General features: G+C 36.0%; 1 protein-coding gene across 1 annotated transcript in view; it reads left to right on the forward strand.

Moving 5' to 3' along the window:
* The window catches only part of LRP1B (LDL receptor related protein 1B), a 2,279,180-nt gene that overhangs the window by 1,953,788 nt on the left and 306,097 nt on the right, over positions 1–19,295 (forward strand). Inside the window, 3 exon segments of the mRNA XM_043994810.1 lie at positions 15,599–15,692; positions 18,876–18,992; positions 19,115–19,234. Coding sequence (XP_043850745.1) covers positions 15,599–15,692; positions 18,876–18,992; positions 19,115–19,234 — 331 coding nt within the window.

The raw sequence follows: 19,295 nt of genomic DNA on the forward strand, positions 1-19,295 counted from the left end.
AGATTAAGAAACTGTCAAAAAATATGCTTCAATCTGTTTTCAGATACCATCAGTTCATTCTCTGTAGCTAGATTGCAATTTTCATAAGTCCTTCAGAGTTATATTGGATCATTGTCTTGATGAAAATAACCACGTGCTTCCCAGCAGATCATTTTACACTATTGCTGTTATTTTGTATACAGTACATTTCACTCTGCTTGAGTTCATGTAGGTCTTTCCAGATTTTTCTGATAGCATCCTGTTCATCATAACTTTTATATAGTACCTTAAACTTGACAAAGAATTTCCTTCACAATAGCCCAGCAGAATAGTTACCATATGTTTTGCCATTGTAGTCAATCATCATAACTATTTCCCTCCATCCTATTCCCTTCCCATGATATTTACTCTATTTTCTATCTTATTTTACCCTATTCCTCCTCAAAATTGTTTAACATCTGACTGCCTCCTCCCCTGCTCTGCCCTCCCTTCTTTTACCCATCCCTCCTTATCCTCTTCCCCTCCTACATTCCTTTAGGGTTAAATAGATTACTCCTCCCAATTGGGTGTGTATGTTATTCCCTCCTGGAGCCCATTCTAATGAGATTAAGGTTTTTGAGCTAATTCTGTGTTCTAAATTTTCTTCTTCCCTCCCTCCTCAACCCTCCCTATGAAATCAAGCAATTCAATATAAGTCATACATGTGCAATTATGCAGAACATCTTTACCTTCCTGGAAAGTATTTTGCTTTTTACTGCTCCATCACCCAATCTGCCCTTCCTTCTTTCCCCTCTTCTCCCTCCCCACCGCCAACTTCTTCCCCTCCCACTTTCCCTCAGGGCAAAATATATTACTATACCCACTTGAGTATGTATGTTATTCCCTCTTTGAGCCAATTCTGATGATAGTAAATTTCACTCACTCCCCCATTCCTTCTCCCTCTTCCCTTCACCTCCATGAGCTTTTTCTTGTTTCCTTCATGTGAGCTACTTCTCCCCAGTCCACCTCTCCCCTTCTCCCTCCCCCAGTGCATTCCTCCTACCACTCAATCCCATTTTAAAGATCTCATCATGGGTTAGCTGGGGGCAGAGTGGACAAAGCACCAGCCCTGGACACAGGAGGCTCTGAACCCAAATCTGGCAGCAGACATAAGATACCCCAACCTGCTTGCCTCACAAAAAATAAGGATAAGGGGCAGCTAGGTGGCACAGTGGATAAAACAGTGGCCCTGGATTCAGGAGTTCCTGAGTTCAAATCTGGCCTCAGACACATGACACTCACTAGCTGTGTGACCCTCAGCAAGTCACTTAACCCTCATTGCCCTGCCAAAAAAAAAAAAAAGAAGAAAAAAGGATAAGCAAAGAATAAATGCTTTTCAGATATCATCCCTTCATATTCGGTTCAGACCTGTGTCCTATGTCTAAATGTATTCCTTTCAACTGTCCTAATACTGAGAAAGTTCTTATGACTTCAAAGTATTACCTTCCAATGTAGGAATGTAAACAATTTATTCTTTTAATATCACTCACTTTTTTCTTTTCATTGTTTACCTTTTTATGCTTCTCTAGGTTTTTATATTTGAAAGTCAAATTTTCTATTCAGGTCAGGTCTTTTCATCACAAATACCTGAAAGTCCTCTTTGTCATTGAAGTCCCATTTTTTTCATCTGACAGATTATACTCAGTTTTGCTGGGTAGGTGATTCTTGCCTGTAATCCCAGTTCCTTTACCCTCTGGAATATCATATTCCATGCCCTCCAGTCCTTTAATGTAATTGCTCCTAGGTCTTGTTTTATCCTTATTGTAGTTCCATAGTATTTGAATTCCTTTTTTCTAGCTTCTTGCAATATTTTCTCCTTGACCTGGGATCTCTGGAATTTGGCTGTAATATTCCTGGAGGCTTTCCTTTTGGGAATTCTTTCAGGAGGTGATCAGTGGATTCTTTCAATTTCTATTTTACCTTCTGTTTCTAGAATATCAGGCCAATATTCCCTTGGAAGCTGCTATCTAAACTTTTATTTTGGTCATGGTTTGCAGGTAGTACAATGATTTTCAAAATATCTCTCCTGGATCAATTTTCCTGGTCAGTTGTTTTTCCATGCAGATATTTCATATTGCCCTCTATTTTTTTAATTCATTTAGATTTGCTTTACTGAGGCTTTGTTTCTCATAAAGTCACTAGCTTCCATTTGTTCAATCCTAATTTTTAATCAATTATTTTCTTCAGAGAGCTTTTGCATCTCCTTTTCCATTTGGCTTTTGAAGCTGTTGACTTTTTTTCTCATGAGTCTCCTGCATTGTCCTCATTTCTCTTTCCATTCTTTCCTCTACCTCTCTAAATCTTTCTTCTATCTCTCCTACTCTCTATTCAAAATCCCATTTGAGTGCTTCCATTGATTGAGACCAATTCTTATTTTTATTGGAAACTTTGGATGTAGGGGCTCTGACGGGGTGCACCTCGATCTTCCTTGTCACTAAAGAAACTTTCTATAATTCTCAATTTTCTTTGCTTGCTCATCTTGCCATTTTTTACTTGACTTTTAACTCCATTTTATGGTGGGGCCCTACTTCCAAGCTATATTGTCTGAAGGTTCAGAGGGTCCCAGGTGTTTCAGTTTGAGAGAGGGCAGGTTTTTCTTTCACCTGGTCTATTCTCTGGTCTGAAGATAACCTCAAGCCAACTTGCTAATTAACCAGCCAGCAGAACTTTGTGTGCTGTGGTGGTTCTTAGCTCCAACAACCCTGTATCCCTCCTCATCCTGGGTTTCATGCCACTCAAGATTTCTTCCTGGTTCCCTGCTGGGATGGGATAGCTGAATTCCTCCTTAGGTCCAACAGACACCCCTGTATTTTCCCTCTGGCCAGCTGTTCAGCCCTCTCACCTGACTGTAAGCTAAGTTCCAGAAGACACACTGGTGTTGCAGCTGATTTGGAGGCTTGTGGGTAAGTTCCTCTGGTGCAGCATGACTGAGGTCTATGCCAGTGAGATTGTGGGATTGGTATCTACCTACAGCCCAACATGGCCCTATCTAATCTGTCTTTGGATGGAAAATAATCTCAGCCCATTTTTTTGGGTGTTTGCCTGTTCCAGGGTTTGTTTTTATTGTTGTTTTTTTCAAAATAGCAGACTTTTAAGCAGTACTAATGAAAATAACAGAACTGAATAGAAAAGTTGATTTTTTTTTAAATACAAGATTCAAAAGAAACATAAAAATGTTAACAGGAAAGAGAAAACATAAGGGATTCAATAAGATTAAACTGTTAGTATTCCTTCATGGAAAGATGATACTTGCAACTTTTAAGAACTTTATCACTATTAGAGCAGTTAAAAGGAGCATAGAAAGAAGAAGGGTATGGGCATAAGTTGACTTTGATGGGAAGATGGTAAAAAAAAAAGCAAATAAAGAGGATTTCATGAGGAGAAGAAAGAAGGGAGAGGTAGAATGAGATAAATTATCTCACATAAAGAGTTGTGAAAAAGCTATTATTATGGAGGCAAAAATGGGGGAGGAATAGCAGGCTAAATTTGAACCTTATTCTCATTGGGGTCATCTCAAAAAGGGAATAACACACACATACACTCATCTGGGCATAGAAATCTACCTTACCCAATAGCAAAGTAGGAGGGGAAGGGGTTAAAAGAAGGGGGAGACTCAAAATGGAGGATACATTAGGGGAGGCAATGGTAAGAAGCAAACTGGTGAGGAGGGACAGGGTGAAAGGAGAGAGACATAAAAAGGGGGAAAATAGGATGGAAGGAAATGGTTAATAATCATAACTTTGAGTATGAATGGGTTGAATTCACCCATGAAATGGAAATGGATAGCAAAGCAATATGTTATTTAAAAGAAACACACCTTTTCTACTTTTTATTTAGTATTTTCTTTCTCTCTAATTATACATAAAAACAAATATTCATTTCTAAAGCTTTTAGTTCCAAATTCTCTCCCTTACATCCCCCCACCCCCACCCCCAGCATTGGGAAGGCAAGCAATTCAATATATGTTACGTGTGCATTCATGGAAAACATTTTCATGTTAGTCATTTTGTAAAAGAAAACAGAGGCAAAAAAGTTCAAGAAAAATAAAGTTTTAAAAAATATGATGCTTCAATCTGTATTCAGAAACCATCAATTTTTTCTCTGGAGATGGATAGCATTTTTATCATGTCCTTCAGAGTTCTTTTGGATCACTGTATTGCTGAGAATAGCTAAGTAATTCACAGCTGATTATCTTAGAATATTGACACAGTACATTTCACTTTGCATCAGATCTCCTAAGTCTTTCCAGGTTTTTCTGAGGGCACTTATCATTTCTTATTTCACTATAGTATTCCATCATAATCACATACTACAATTTGTTCATCCATTCCCCAATTGATGGGCATCCCCTCAATTTCCATTTCTTTGCCACCAGAAAAGAACTGCTATGAATATTTTTGTACACATAGGCCATTTTGCTTTTGTTTTTTAGCTCATTTTGGATGCCGACCTAGTAGTAGTATTGCTTGGTCAGAGTATGCATGGTATAGTTTCAAACTGCTATACAGAATGGTTTAATCAGTTCACACCCCCACCATCAAGTGCATTATGTCTCATGTTCCCCATACCCCCTCCAATATTTGTCATTTTCCTCTTATATCCTATTGGTCAATCTAATAGGTATGAGGTATTACTGCAGAATTGCTTTGATTTGTATCTCTCCAATCAATAGGGAGAACATTTTTTAAATATGGCTATAGACAGTTTTGATTACTTCCTCTGAAGACTATTCATATCTTTTGAACATTTACAAATTGGGGAATGACTTGTATTCAGAGAAACTTGCTGCAATTTTTTTTCACAGTTACTATTGCTAAATGTATTTCTCTCCATCCTTCCTTGGTTGTTTACTCTATTCTCTCTCTCCTTTTACCCTGTCCCTCCTCAAAAGTGTTTTGCTTCATAATACCCCCTGCCCAATCTGCCCTCACTTCTATCACCCCCCACCTTTTCTCTTATCCCCTTCCCCTTCTACCTTCTTTCAGGATAAGATAGATTTCTATACCCAAATGAAGGTGTATGTAAGTCCCTCTTTGAGCCAATTCTGACAAGATTAAGGTTCACTCACTCCCCATCTTCCCCTCTCTGTAAAAGCTTTTTCTTTCCTTCTTTATGTAAGATAATTTACTCCATCTTACCTCTCCTTTTCCCTTTTTCCCAGTGCATTCCTCTCTCACCCTTTAATTTTATTTTTTTTAGATATCATCCCTTCATATTCAACTCACACCCATGCCCTCTGTCAATATATACTCCTTGAAACTGCCCTAAAAATAAGAAAGTTTTTATGAGTTAAAAGTATAATCTTCTCATCTGGGAATATAAACAGTACAAGAAACACGTTTGAAGCACACACACACACACACACACACACACACACACACACCCTGAGTAAATGCAAGGAGTTAGAACATAATCCATTAAGCTTCAACTGAAGTAAAAAACAACAACAAAAAAATCAGGGGTAGCAATCTTGATCTCAGACAAAGAAAAAAGCAAAAATAAATATAATTAACAGAGATAAGGAAGGAACTTATATCTTGATAAAAAGTCCAATAGACAATGAAGTAATAGCAATACTCAACATTTATGTACCAAATAGTAAAGCATCCAAAATTGTAAAGGAGAAGTTAGATGACCTATAGGGGGAAATAGACAGGAAAACTATACTACTGGGGGCTCTCAACCCCCCCTCTCAAAATAAGATAAATATAACCAAAATATAAACAAAAAGAAGTTAAGGAAGTACATAGAATTTTAGAAAAATTAGATATTATAGATGTATGAAGAAAATTAGTGGTACATGGCAACTACACACACAAAATAATTACCATGTAGTAGGGCATAAAAACTTCACAATCAAATGAAGAAATGCAGGAATATTAGATGCATGTTTTTATAGCATAAGAAATCAAAACTACATTCAAAAAAGGAGTAAAAAATAGACTGAAAATTATTTGGAAATTAAATAATATAATTCTTAAGAATGAGTGGGTCAAAAAAGAAATCATAGAAACTATTAGTAATTTCATTAAAGAGAATGACAATAAAATAACATCACAGCCAAAGCAGTACTCAGGAGGAAATTTATATCTCTTAATGCTTATGTCAATAAAATAGTGCAGATTGATGAATTAGGCATGTAGTTTAAAAAAATTGAAAAAACAATTTTTTAAAATCCCTAGTTAAACATCAAATTGGAAATCCTGAAAATCAAAGGAGAGATTAATAAAATTGAAAGTAAGAAAGCCATTAAACTAAGAAATAAAACTAAAAGCTGGTTTTATTTAAAAAGAAACAAAGAAAGCATTGATCAATTTGATTTGAATTCTCATTTTTTCCCCTGAAAGATTATATTCAGTTTTGCTGGGTAGGTGATTCTTGGTTGTGATTCCAATTGTTTTTCATATAATCATATTCCAAGTCTTCTGATCCTTTAATATAGAAGCTGCTAAATCTTTTGTTATCCTGACTGTGGCTCCACAATGCTTGAATTGTTTCTTTCTGGCTTCTTGCAATTTTTTCTCCTTGACCTGGGATCTCTGGAATTTGGCTATAATAATGCTGAAGGTTTCAATTTTGGGATCTCTTTCAGGAGGTGATCAGTGGGTTCTTTCAATTTCTATTTGACCTTCTGCTTCTAGAATATTAGGGCAATTTTCCCTGACAATTTCTTGGAAGCTGCTGTCTAAACTCTTATTTTGGTCATGGCTTTCAGGTAGTCGACTAATTTTCAAATTATCTCTCCTGGATCTATTTTCCAGATCAGCTGTTTTTCCAAGGAAAAACTTCACATTGCCCTCTATTTTTTATTCATTTGGATTTGCTTTATTGTGTCCTGATTTTTCATAAAATCATTAGCTTCCATTTGTTCAATCCTAATTTGTAAGCAATTATTTTCTTCAGAGAGCTTTTGCATCTCCTTTTCCATTTGGGTTTTCAAGCTGTTGACTTTGTTTTCATCACCCTCCTGTATCACTCTAATTTCTCTTTCCATTTTTTCTCTACCTCTCTTACCTTATCTTCAAATTCCTATTGGAATGCTTCCATGGTCTGAGACCAATTCATATTTTTCTTGTAAGCTTCAGATGTAGAAGCTTTGACTTTGTTATCTTCTTCTGAGGGTGTATTTTGATCTTCTTTGTCAGTAAAGAAACTTTCTAGTGTCTGCTTTTTTTTCCTTCTGCTCATTTTGCCAACATATTTCTTGACTTTTAACTCCTTAAAGTGGGGCACTGCTTCCATGGAACACTGTCCCAAGCTTCAGGGGGTCCCAGGTGGTACAATTTAAGGAGAGGCATGTTTAGGGAGAGGCTCCCTTGGCCTGTGCTCTGGTCTGTAAGTAACCACAGGTCGACTTGCTCTTTAACCTGAGAACAGAATTCTGTTTCTCTGTGGTTGTAAGCTCTGGCATGCCTGGACCCCTCCCCAACCTGGGTTGCTGCCACTCAAGACTGCTTCCTGGTTTCAAGCACGGCAACACAACAGAGTTCTACCTCAATGCCAGCAGAAACCCCTGCAATCTCCCCCTGGCCAACCACTGGACCCCCCTCAAAAGTCCATGAGCTGAGTTCCAGAAGTAGCTGCTGCCTCAGGTGATTCCAAGGCTCAGGAGGCCTGTTCTCTGGGGCTGGGGCTGCTCTGTGTCCTGGATTTGCACTCTTCTCTTACTCCAGTAAAACAGAACTTTCCTGCCAACCTTCTAAGCTGTCTTTGGCTGGGAAATGATCTCACCCATTCCTTTTGTGGGTTCTGCCGATCTGTCTTATGGAATTATTTGAAGGTATTTGGAGGGAGAGAGGAGTCACTGCCTGTCCTCTGGTCAATATGATTTAAAAAGAAAAAAGAAAATCAAATTACCAGTATCAAAAATGAAAACTGTGATTTTACCACCAATGAAGAGGAAATTAAAACAATTATTCAGAGCTATTCTGCCCAATTGTGTGTCAGTAAATCCGACAATCTTAGTGAAATGGATGAATAGTTACAAAAGCATAAATTGCTTCTAAACAGAGATGATGAAATCATGCAACCATGTGAACTGAATTTAAAATTAACTTTTGTTATACATTCTCAACTGTGCCCTCACTACAATAAGGCAATCCTTTTACTCCTATCTGATTGATTTTCTATCTCATGCCCCACAATGGCTTTTCTAACCTACCCTTTTCTTTTCAAGTGTCCCACCCCACCTCTTCCTTTCTACCCTTATAGTTGATGACCTCTCCTCATGCAACTGAGAAAATAAAGACATATTTTCTGTGTTTCCTTTCACAGTCACTTAATATGACATTTCACTCCCTTCTTATTTACTTCTTTTTCCAAAAAATGAAGTGGTCCTTCTCTGCTCTAAGTCAAGTACCTTTATTTATACCCTTGATCCAACCCTCTTCTATTTTCTGCAGAAGATTGTTGCCAACAGTAATCCCCTTCCTAATCTTCAGTCTCACTATCTTCTGACCATTTCCCTACTGCTTACAACATGCCCAAAGTTCCTATATCCTGAAAAATACTTTCTAGATGTTACTATTCCCTCAAGTTATCATACTATATACCTCCTTCCTTTCTCAGCCAAAGTCCTAGAAAAAGTTATTTATAGTTGTTGTCCCCCTCCTTTTAACTTCTGTATTCTTTGCAGTCTGGTTTCCTACTTCATTACTCATAAAACTGTCCTTTCTATGGTCACCAAGGTCCATTTTATTGTCAAATCTCATATTTTTCCTTAATTTTCATCCTTCTGGAAAACTCTGCAGCATTTACCCTGGCTGACTGCATTTTTTCTCCTATATACACTCCCTTTATGTTTTCATGACATTGTTATCTCTTGACTTTCCTCCTATGTGTGTGATGACTAATGTATATATATATATGGTTCTAGACTCTTTCCAAAGATAGAGAAATATAAGCATAGTGGATATTGCCGCTAAATGGATGTCTCACACTCCATGTTAAAAACAGAATCCATCATTTTACCCCAAGACCAACTTCTTTCATGTTTCTTATAAGGGCACCACCACCCTTGCAATCACCAAAGTTTATAACCTTATTGTCATTCTTGACTTTTCACTCATCTCATATATCTAGTCATTTGCTAGCTATATCTTATTTATATCACAACAACATGTTTTGCAGGGCAATGAGAGTTAAGTGACTTGCCCAGGGTCACACAGCTAGTAAATTTTAAGTATCTGAGGTTAGATTTGAACTCAGATCCTTCTGAATCCAGGGCCAATGCTTTATCTACTGTGCCGCCTAGCTACCCCCGCAAAAACATTCTAATTGCTCTCTCTTCCTTAAGTCTCTCCTTATGTCAATTTACTCTCCTGCAAATGTGGTATTCCTAAATTTAAGCTCTCACCATGTCCCTCTTTATTCAATAAAACACTGTGACTCCTTATTACTTCTAGCAGGAAATAGAAAACATTCTGATTGAATTTGAAGCTTTCCTCAAACTGGCCTTGACCTACTTTTGTAGTCATTACATGTTGCCCCTCTTTATGAATGCTATGGTCTAGCCAAAATGGCCTTCTTGAGGTACATTATACATGATATTCTATCTTCTATCTATTGTCCTCTATACATGTCCTCCTTGCCTAGAATATACATCTCCCCTGCTTCTACAATACCTATTTTCTTCACATTTCAACTCAGGTACCATTTTCTATGTGAAATCTTTCCTCATTGCTCCAACTGATAATGTCTTCTTCCCAAATTATCTTGTATCGGGCAGCTAGATGGTGCAGTGGATAAAGCACAAGCCCTGGAGTCAGGAGTACCTGAGTTCAAATCCAGCCTCAAACACTTACCACTTACTAGCTGCGTGACCCTAGGCAAGTCACTTAACCCTAATTGCCTCACTAAAAAAATAAAAACAAACAGGTTATCTTATATCTATTTTACTTCACATGCCTATATGAGTGGTATATATTGTCTCTCCCCAGCTAGTTCATAAGCTTTTCCAGGGCAAGAACTATTTCACAGTTGTCTTTGCATTCTCTTCACCTTGCCAAGTGCCTGGTACATGGTAAGCTCTAAATTAATACTTGTGGATCAATTAACTTGCCCTATATGACAGCTACTGGGTCCTACCCTCTCCTCTCAGCCGTTTAGCTGCCTCAAGGGATATATAATTCAGAATGAAAGGGATTTTTTTATCCATTTCTGACTATAATTGTTTACACATTTTTGTCATCCATCTGCTGCATGTGACTAGCCCACTAGGACTTTGTAGATATGTGACTCTCAGCGATTCTTAATATATCTATGAACCAGTGATTTTAAAGGAGAACAATAACAATCCCGACAAAAATAATGACTGGTATTTAACATCTTTATGGTTTATGATTTTATTCCACTGATTCAGATCACAACCCCAAAGAAATTGTGTGTGTGTGTGTGTGTGTGTGTGTGTGTGTGTTCACTGCATAGGTTAAACACAAGTATAACATGGTAGCCATATTTTCCTGCTACTGAATTTACCTCAGCCTTGCAACAAAGGCTGAGCCTTGGATATTGAACATGCAGTCCATCATCAGGCCTTCATCCAAAGCATTTCTAGTTTGGTAGGATCCACTAAAGCTTGTGATCTGCTACCATAGCATGCAAGCATGAAGAGTTACCTCTATGACACAGTGAGGCATCAGAGGAGGTGATGTGGGAAGGACTGCTGGATTTAGACATACATAATCCTTAGTTTCAAATATCAGATCTGCTACTTACAATTTATGTAGCACTGAACAGGTCACTGAACTTCTATGGGCTTCCAACTCTTCCATTCCCAAAATGAGGATTTAGGACAAGATGACTTGCAAGGTCCCTTCCAGTTCTAAATCTACTATGCTGTAATCCTAATGATTATAATAAAAATCTAATAGTACTCAGATATCAAGATGTGGCATGATTTTCTATCTCATCTAGCTTTATTTAGAATTAAAGCAATTTCTATGTGATAAACTTAGATAATAGGTAGTAAACCCCCAGATACTTTGCCACACTGAAATATTGCTTCACCCTGTAAACCATAGCCAAGGACAGCAAAAGGCCCAGAAGCAGACTAACTCTTTTATTAACGCATTCATGAGGCAAGTTATGGCAATATCAGCAATCAGTTTGGTTAATTTTTTTTTCAATCAGTTCAAGCTTAAAGAAAACATAGAAATAATTGACAATTTTTTTTAACACTTTGCAATGTGTAAACTCAGTTCATAGATTTAACTTAAGAAATAGCAATTAAAGGCAAAACAAAAAAATTGTCTTCATGGTCCCTGCCTGCTTCATTCAACAAAGATTTATTGAGGAATTAAGTGTGTCAGATATTGTGAGGGTATAAAAGGTGAGTAAACCAAGGAGATTATAATCTAGTATGGATAATAATGAATATACAGAAATAATTTTAATATAACATAAAATGGGAAAATTACATGAGCGGTATGGATAAAGTGTTGTGGGATATCACTTATAAATGACTGAAAGAGGGAGGTTTCATCAAAGAAGTGGCGTGTAATGAAATTTCTCTTGCTTTATTCTTCTTCAGAAATAATTGCAATATATAGATACATTGCCAAAAAATGAATAGATTTGTATACCCCTAGAACCTGTCTCATAAAACTCTATTTCTCAAGATTTAGATGTTTGATGTTTACAGTTCATGTTCTTCTGAATAATAGATTGGGGACCTAGAAAAAAACCTTAACCTCTCTGGACCATCTGTGTAACTATTCCATTACCATCTTCATTATTTTGTTTACAAGAATATTATCCTGGAAGAATGTTAGTTTGTTTGTTTTGGGTCCTATAAGTAATTTGATTTGTGTGCCAGTTAGTTGAGTTTCCTTTGGATTATTATCAAATGATTAAGGTGGGTAGTAAGCCATGTTATATTACTTACCCTATTGTCTACATGTTAGATAGAGGACAGTGCATGGAAACACAATGTTAAACAAAGTAGATGGTAATTTAGAGCAAACAATGAACCTTATAAGCCACACACAATATGTAAACTACTTTCATGTAGTGCAATGCATTTTTGATGGACAACTGGTTGTATATGTTATCTTGTAAAGGGTGAACTTATACATATATATGTATATGTGTGTACATGTTTATATATACACATATACATATATACACACACATACATATATATTTTCTGGTCATCATGAGATCATTATAATCAATGACATGCCAATGGTAGTAGAGTAATTCTATAAAATTGATAGCTCACAAAATCAGACTTTATTATATTCATATTAATTCCACTGGGAGTTAAAATGCATGAGACACAAGATAAAGAGGAACTTTCTTCTGAGATTCAAGGGAAAATCCCTTGAACACTAACCTTTTTCAAAAGTAAATGGCTTTGCTTTTTTGAAAGTTACCTAGTGATGATCTAAATGAAGACTTTTCCTACTAAAGGAGAGTACATAATGGGATTTGTGTCCCTTATTCTTGTGCTCGTGTTAGGATGAATTTCCCTTAGTAATTACTTTATAGTCCTCACTTCTTGTGGGTGATAAGAATGTAATCCTTAATTTATTTTATGAAGATATTAGTCTTGGGGAACATTTACTGTGAAGGATACTTTACATTTATATTTAGTGTTAATCTTCTTTAAGTTACTGAGTTTAAGGATGAAAAATGGATCACAGACTAGAAATAGAAAAGATCTTCCTTCTGAGAGTAATGAAAAGATGCTGATTAGCATAAAAACTGTAACATGATAAATATATTTTACCCTTGCTTTCTCTTTACTCAAATGTCTTTTTATATACCTATTATGAATGAAACAGCAAATCATGGGGCTGTATATGGTTCCAATAGTCAGTGTTTATTTTAATAAGACTCATCTAGTGGATAAAAAGATTTTGGAGATTTTTAAAAATCATTATTGGAAGTACTTTGAAAATAGTATAGTGTCATGAAACTCTAAGTGATTCATCTGATCAATTGTACTTACTATCCATACAGTAGAATGTCGTGTGTGTGTGTGTGTGTGTGTGTGTGTGTGTGTACATATGTGTGCATGTAGGCATTATATCACGAACCAATAACTATCTCATATAATGATTTTCCCCCTTTTCTCAGAGCTATGGGAGACAGAAACACAACAGACATGAATACAAGCTTAGCGAATATAGGCAAAACAGCAGAACGGTCACATTGTCACTTGGATTCATAGTCCTGTTGTTCAAAGATAACAAACAGGTTTCCAAATCAGTTCTGCTGACCTTTAATAAAGATGAATAATCAAATGCACAACAATTTGCTGAGGGATAGAAGATATGGTGAAGAACCAACTGAGCTAATAAAATTATGATTACCCTTATCCCAAGTCAAATGTGCTTTGTACAACAATGCCTGTGACCTTTTCTCAACTTTTTCCATTCCTCAAGAAACTAATCTAGTCACAGAGATGCCTTTCAACACCTTCGCGTTTTCTTCATGTTAGCAGAAGAATATATTCACTGTCACATTAAAGTTAATGACAGTGTCTGCCCTTGGATCAGCTTAATGTCATGCAAAACAAGTCCAGCAAAAGCTAACAAACCCTCTGTTGGTTCCAAGAAAGCCAGTATACATTAAAAGGATACTTTGGAGGCCATATTTCCTCCCAATTCTATTCCTTCCTATGACCATATGTAAGACACTGTTCTAGTAGTTAGGGATAAGAAGACAAAAATTAAACAATTTTTACAAACATCAGGGAGTTTACTTTCTACTAAGACTAAACAATTTGTACACAGTTAAGTAAACAGAAAACATACAAAATAATTGGAAAAGAGGTATGACACTGGTTATGTGGAAAATCTAACAGCTGAATTCCAAGTGGCAGAGATGAAGAGGGAGACCATTTCAGATATGGGAGGGAAGAGAGGAAAGAGGTTTTTTGGGGGGCGGGGTGGATGGGGGGATATAATGCTGTACAGAGTGGCCAAGGTCCAAAAGACTGAGATATAATGCCATGCATTAGGAACATCAGTCTTCATTGGAGAAATAATATATGTGAGATTTTTTTACATCATCTGAAACTATTATCAAAACTGAAAATAAATGCCAATAACTTCACTGTCAGTTACATGGAAAGTGTTGTAAAAATAATTCATGAAAACTATTTCGTGAATGACTTAACTATAAAGAGCCCTCAACTCTATCTCTTTAATTTGGGAAAAATATTGCAAAATGTACATTTCGTTGAATTTCCTTTGGGACCAGGGGAGGGGACAGAGTTTTTGTTCTAAGCTTGAGGAAATTGCCTGAATGTTCTACTGGCTAGTTGACATAATTACAGGAGTTTGCCATAGAAGAGACACTTTTAGTCTGTCACAAAAATTCAAGTACATGTCCCTTCTCTTGAGAAAACACACATTTTTCTGTTTCCTGTACTTTCTACAGGTGAGAGATGAACAGAATGTTGCTGAGAAAGGGATTATTCATGGTCATAGGCACTCTCAGGAATACATTAGTTATGCTTTCTTGGTCTATGCTGAGCAGGCCAACAGTGACTTTACCAGCTACAACAGTTTTATATCCCGGGGTGAAATGCGACAAAGACCAATGGCCTGATTTACATAGATATGTGGCAATAATATTATTTTGAATTTTTATTACTTTTGAATTGGGCCAAATGAGAACCAAGTGATCTATGAATAAAGAATCCTTATAGAATCTTAGACCCTCTACAATTTCTCATTTTCCCCTGAAAACTGATTCAGAAAAAACAAACAAACATCATAGACCATTCAATTGGGAATTTTATGCTTTTCCTGGTCACCGTTGTCCTTTTTTTTTTTCTTTAGCCAGTAAAGAATATGAGAAAATATTGTACATTCATGTTGAAATAAGTGGTTTTATGGATTATTTGAAAAAAAAATCATTATTGGCAATTGTTTCTCCTCCCCCACACCCATCTATTTTATGAAAGAACATCTGTCAAAAAGTTCTGTAGATTTACTTCATGGTCTGTTGTCAGCATTTTTGTTATACTCTCTTTCAGTTGAATGTAGATGATCGTAAGTGAACTGAAATTATATTCTATAGTGACTGGACATACTGTGTTAACTTGAATTGACTTCATAAAAGATTTCTTCTCTGAAAAGTCAGGTTTAGATAGAATATGTTGGAGGAGTGGAAGTAAAACACTTTCTAATGTTTAAGCAATTTTTATAAAATAGAACCTGGTAATTCAGTCAGTAATCTATTGCAAGGTAGAGCTCATCTTTTACAATTCCTATGGGGACTTTCTGGGAGTTGTCTGGGAAATTTAAATTCCATTTTTGATTCCCAGCATTTGCTGGTGACTCCTCAGCCTCTGGATCATCTCTGTTGACTCCATTTCCGCCTATTTCTAATTACTACCAATTGAACTTCTAATTGGTTAGCAAATCTTGGGATCATTTCCTTTACAATCATATTTCTGCCTGTAAAACTTATTAAATACTCAAAATTCAAGAATGGGCTTTCCACATTCACTTTAATGTTATTATTTTCATTATGTACATACATATGCATACATATATGTATACACGTGTATATATACATACAACATATATATGACATGCAGCATAACTCATTATTCTCTTTTTAGTTTCGCTGCAAAACTGATAAATGTATCCCATTCTGGTGGAAATGTGACACTGTGGATGACTGTGGAGACGGATCTGATGAACCTGATGACTGTCGTGAGTATATTTAGAAATGATGACATTTAAAAGTTAGAACCTCTTGAATAACATGTGCCCCCCAAAAATTGAAGCTAGGACTCAAATACTGTCTATTGCTGCCTTTTAAGATTAACAAAATGTTTTTCACACCATTCTTATCACTTTAAAAACATCCTGAAGTGACAGAAGTCTTAAAAAGTTATGGATTACTGTTATACTTAGGATGACTCCATCAGACTTTTATTCAAGAATTACATAACTTCTGAGGTAATCTTATCCATGATCTAACCATGATACCATGTAACTTTTTATAAAAGGATATTCAATATGTTTTTGATGTGACATGATACAAAATTAGTAGAAAAAAATTTAAACTGCTTGATATATGGCGAGCTGAAATGTTCCCTTTAGAGAGATGTCATTTCATAACATTCTGTCAGTATTAAAATTTTGAAAAGACCCTTCAATTCTATATTTCTCCATTAACTAATCTTGAACATTGCTACTTTGTAAGCTCTCATGCTTTGAACAGCTGCTAAGGTCAGAGTTGCTACCAGTCTGTATCCAGAGACCTATGTGTGAGTGGCATGTCAAGGTACGATTTTTTAAAGTATCACTGTTAACTTTGGTCATATTGCACAATCAGCAGGCGACTTTCCTCTGATAGTCTCTTAGAGGTCACAGAGTTGGCCACATGAATACTGCTCTGTCAGGGTGAAGATGGGTTGCAGTCAATCATGATAACACCCTCAATATCCCCCATGATGGTTGCCATGATTTTGACTTTGACAACTCAATGCTAGATTCTTAGGTGTAGTAAGGAAAGATACCATTCTTATCCCATTAAATCCAAGCAAACTGTAGCAATAAAACTCTCCAGAAATCTAGTCATACAAAACAAAACAAAACAAAACAAAAACAAAAACAAACAAAGCTACTTGGAAATCAGCATCTCTGCATAAAAAATTTCTTGAATTGACTACTCTAGTCTTAAAGTAACTCTCAAAATGTATTTTAGTTAACCCTCCAGAGCCCACCTGTTCTAATGGGAATTTTTCCAAATTCTAATTTAGGGCACATATTGACAAATTGATGTCAATAGGGTAATTCACCAGGCCCCTATAATGATTTTAGCACTGTGTATTTCTGGAAATAATATTCCTTATGACTCTTCACTGTTTCAGCAATCATCACAGGAAAATCTCGAGGTTTTGGAATGTATTACTGTGTTGGAAGTGTTTCTTTCATAATCATAACTCTTATATAACCTGAGAGCCTTATTATAGACTAAGAAAATTTTGATGGTAAAGAAATATTTTCAGAGATTGTACATGTAGTTTGGGATTAAAAAATAAAAGGTAAACGTAGGAAATGCTTATGAGGAGAAAAAGTGAAAGTTCGAAAGTTGGAATAACTGGCATAGTATAAAAATTCACCATTTAACTTAACAAAATCAAAACATTTTCTTTCAAGACATGTTTGATAAGTAGCACTTGTGGGCAAAACGCCTTAATGGGCAGTGCTTCCATGGAGCTTAAAACCAATAATCCGATAAACTTCTTTCTATTTTGCTGTGGGTAATCTGTGTGAACAAAAATTCTCCTCTCATCTGGAGAGATCCAACAGTTTGACAAAGAGCTACAATACAAGCTGAAACATCACAAAAATAGCACACACATAGAGTCCATTGTGCACTAATACAGAGTCATAATTAAGAATATTTGTAAGAAACATACTGACCAATTTGCTACTATACCACTTTTATTTGTTTTTATGGACCTATGCAAAAAGAAATAGTTTTAATAAGTATGAAAGGAAAAAAATTAAGAAACTAATAAAGTCATTTCTTATTTGCTGTTCCCAACTCTGTTCTTATTATCTTATACCTTCATGAATTCCCACAAGCCATACCTCAAGCCTGAAATGTATCTCCTTATCTCTGCCTGTTGAAATCCTCTGCTTTCCTCAAGGATCCACTCAGAAGCTACCCACTCTGGAAAGCCTTGCTTTGTTATCCTTCCCACCTGAAAGGGTTCTCTCCCTCCCCCGTTTTTGTTTTTGTTTTTTATTTCTAGCTCACTTTCTCTGAGTCTGTCTTTTGCTACTATCATACCTTACCTCCTGGTTTCCTTGTTTGTGTAATCATTGTGTCCCCTCTTGTAAATCATAAGCTCTCTGAAAGCAGAAACTGTGTCATTTTGTTTGTTTGTTTGTCATTTTTTTGTTTACCTCTATCTCCAGTGACTAGCACAGGTTTCTCCACATAGAAGATGCTTTAAAGAGTCTGTTGAATTACTTAATTGGATTAATTTATTGTAATGTATTAAGAAACCATTGTTACATTACAGATTTTTGTGTCAGGGCTTACTAACACATTTTGTGGGCCTCATTCATGAAGTGACTTCTTTCTTTCTTTCTTTCTTTCTTTCTTTCTTTCTTTCTTTCTTTCTTTCTTTCTTTCTTTCTTTCTTTTTCTTTCTTTCTTCTTTCCTTCCTTTCCTTTCCTTTCCTTTTCTTTCTCTCTCTCTTTTTTTGATATATGTGCACAATGGATATCATAATAAGAATTCAGTTTTGTTATTAGGAGTTATTCATTATTGTAACATCTGAATTTTTATTGCATGAAAAATATCCCATTACTTATTATAAAACATATTGTCTTTATCCAACAGGAGAATTGGAATAGTAAATATAAGTGGAACGTTATAGACAGAATATATTAGTGATATGTCATTCTGATATAGTTAGTATTTGCAAATATATCTTTACAAGAAAGATGGAAAAAAAAAAAACCAGCAGCCCAAACTCCTCTAGCATATCACAGGGAATGCAAAGATAGGTTAGTATATGGTTTTCTTTTTTTAAATGTGTTTAGAATGATAGTCTGTCCTCTTCACTAGCACCAATATAACATTATTAAAATCAGAATACATTTATGCGTTCCTCCTTATTCTTTTGTTTTCCTCACTGTGATTTTGTGAAGGATAATCTGGAGGCAGCTTGAGTTATCCCTAAATTAGCAGCACATCTGAATCAGATGACTATCTTTTTGTGAGACATTAACATTTAACTTCAAGAAACATTTAGAATAATAATATAATAAATATTTTGAATGTCAGAAAAGGAATATTAATAAGCTATGAGCCAAGCTTACTATTCCATGAGGTTTTTATTTTTTTTTCATTCCTTCTCCCTCACCAGCTGAATTTAAATGTCAACCAGGCCGATTTCAATGTGGAACTGGACTTTGTGCTCTGCCAGCTTTTATCTGTGATGGAGAAAATGATTGTGGGGACAACTCTGATGAACTCAACTGCGGTGGGTAATTTCATATCTAACTTAAGAATATGAATCTAATTCTTAGCTGATTACATTCTCATGTATTTATATGCAAACCCAGGCTTCAGTTGTGATTTCTCTCTTCCCTCTCAATCTTTCAGACACACATGTCTGCCTATCAGGTCAGTTCAAGTGCACCAAGAATCAAAAATGTATCCCAATAAACCTCAGGTGTAATGGACAAGATGACTGTGGTGATGAAGAAGATGAAAGGGACTGCCGTAAGTCATCCTCATAGTGCTCTATATCACCACTAACCTTTGCTGGAAGCTGGGCTATAAA

This window comes from Dromiciops gliroides, chromosome 3 (assembly GCF_019393635.1).
Source record: "Dromiciops gliroides isolate mDroGli1 chromosome 3, mDroGli1.pri, whole genome shotgun sequence".
Classification (NCBI taxonomy): Eukaryota; Metazoa; Chordata; class Mammalia; order Microbiotheria; family Microbiotheriidae; genus Dromiciops; species Dromiciops gliroides.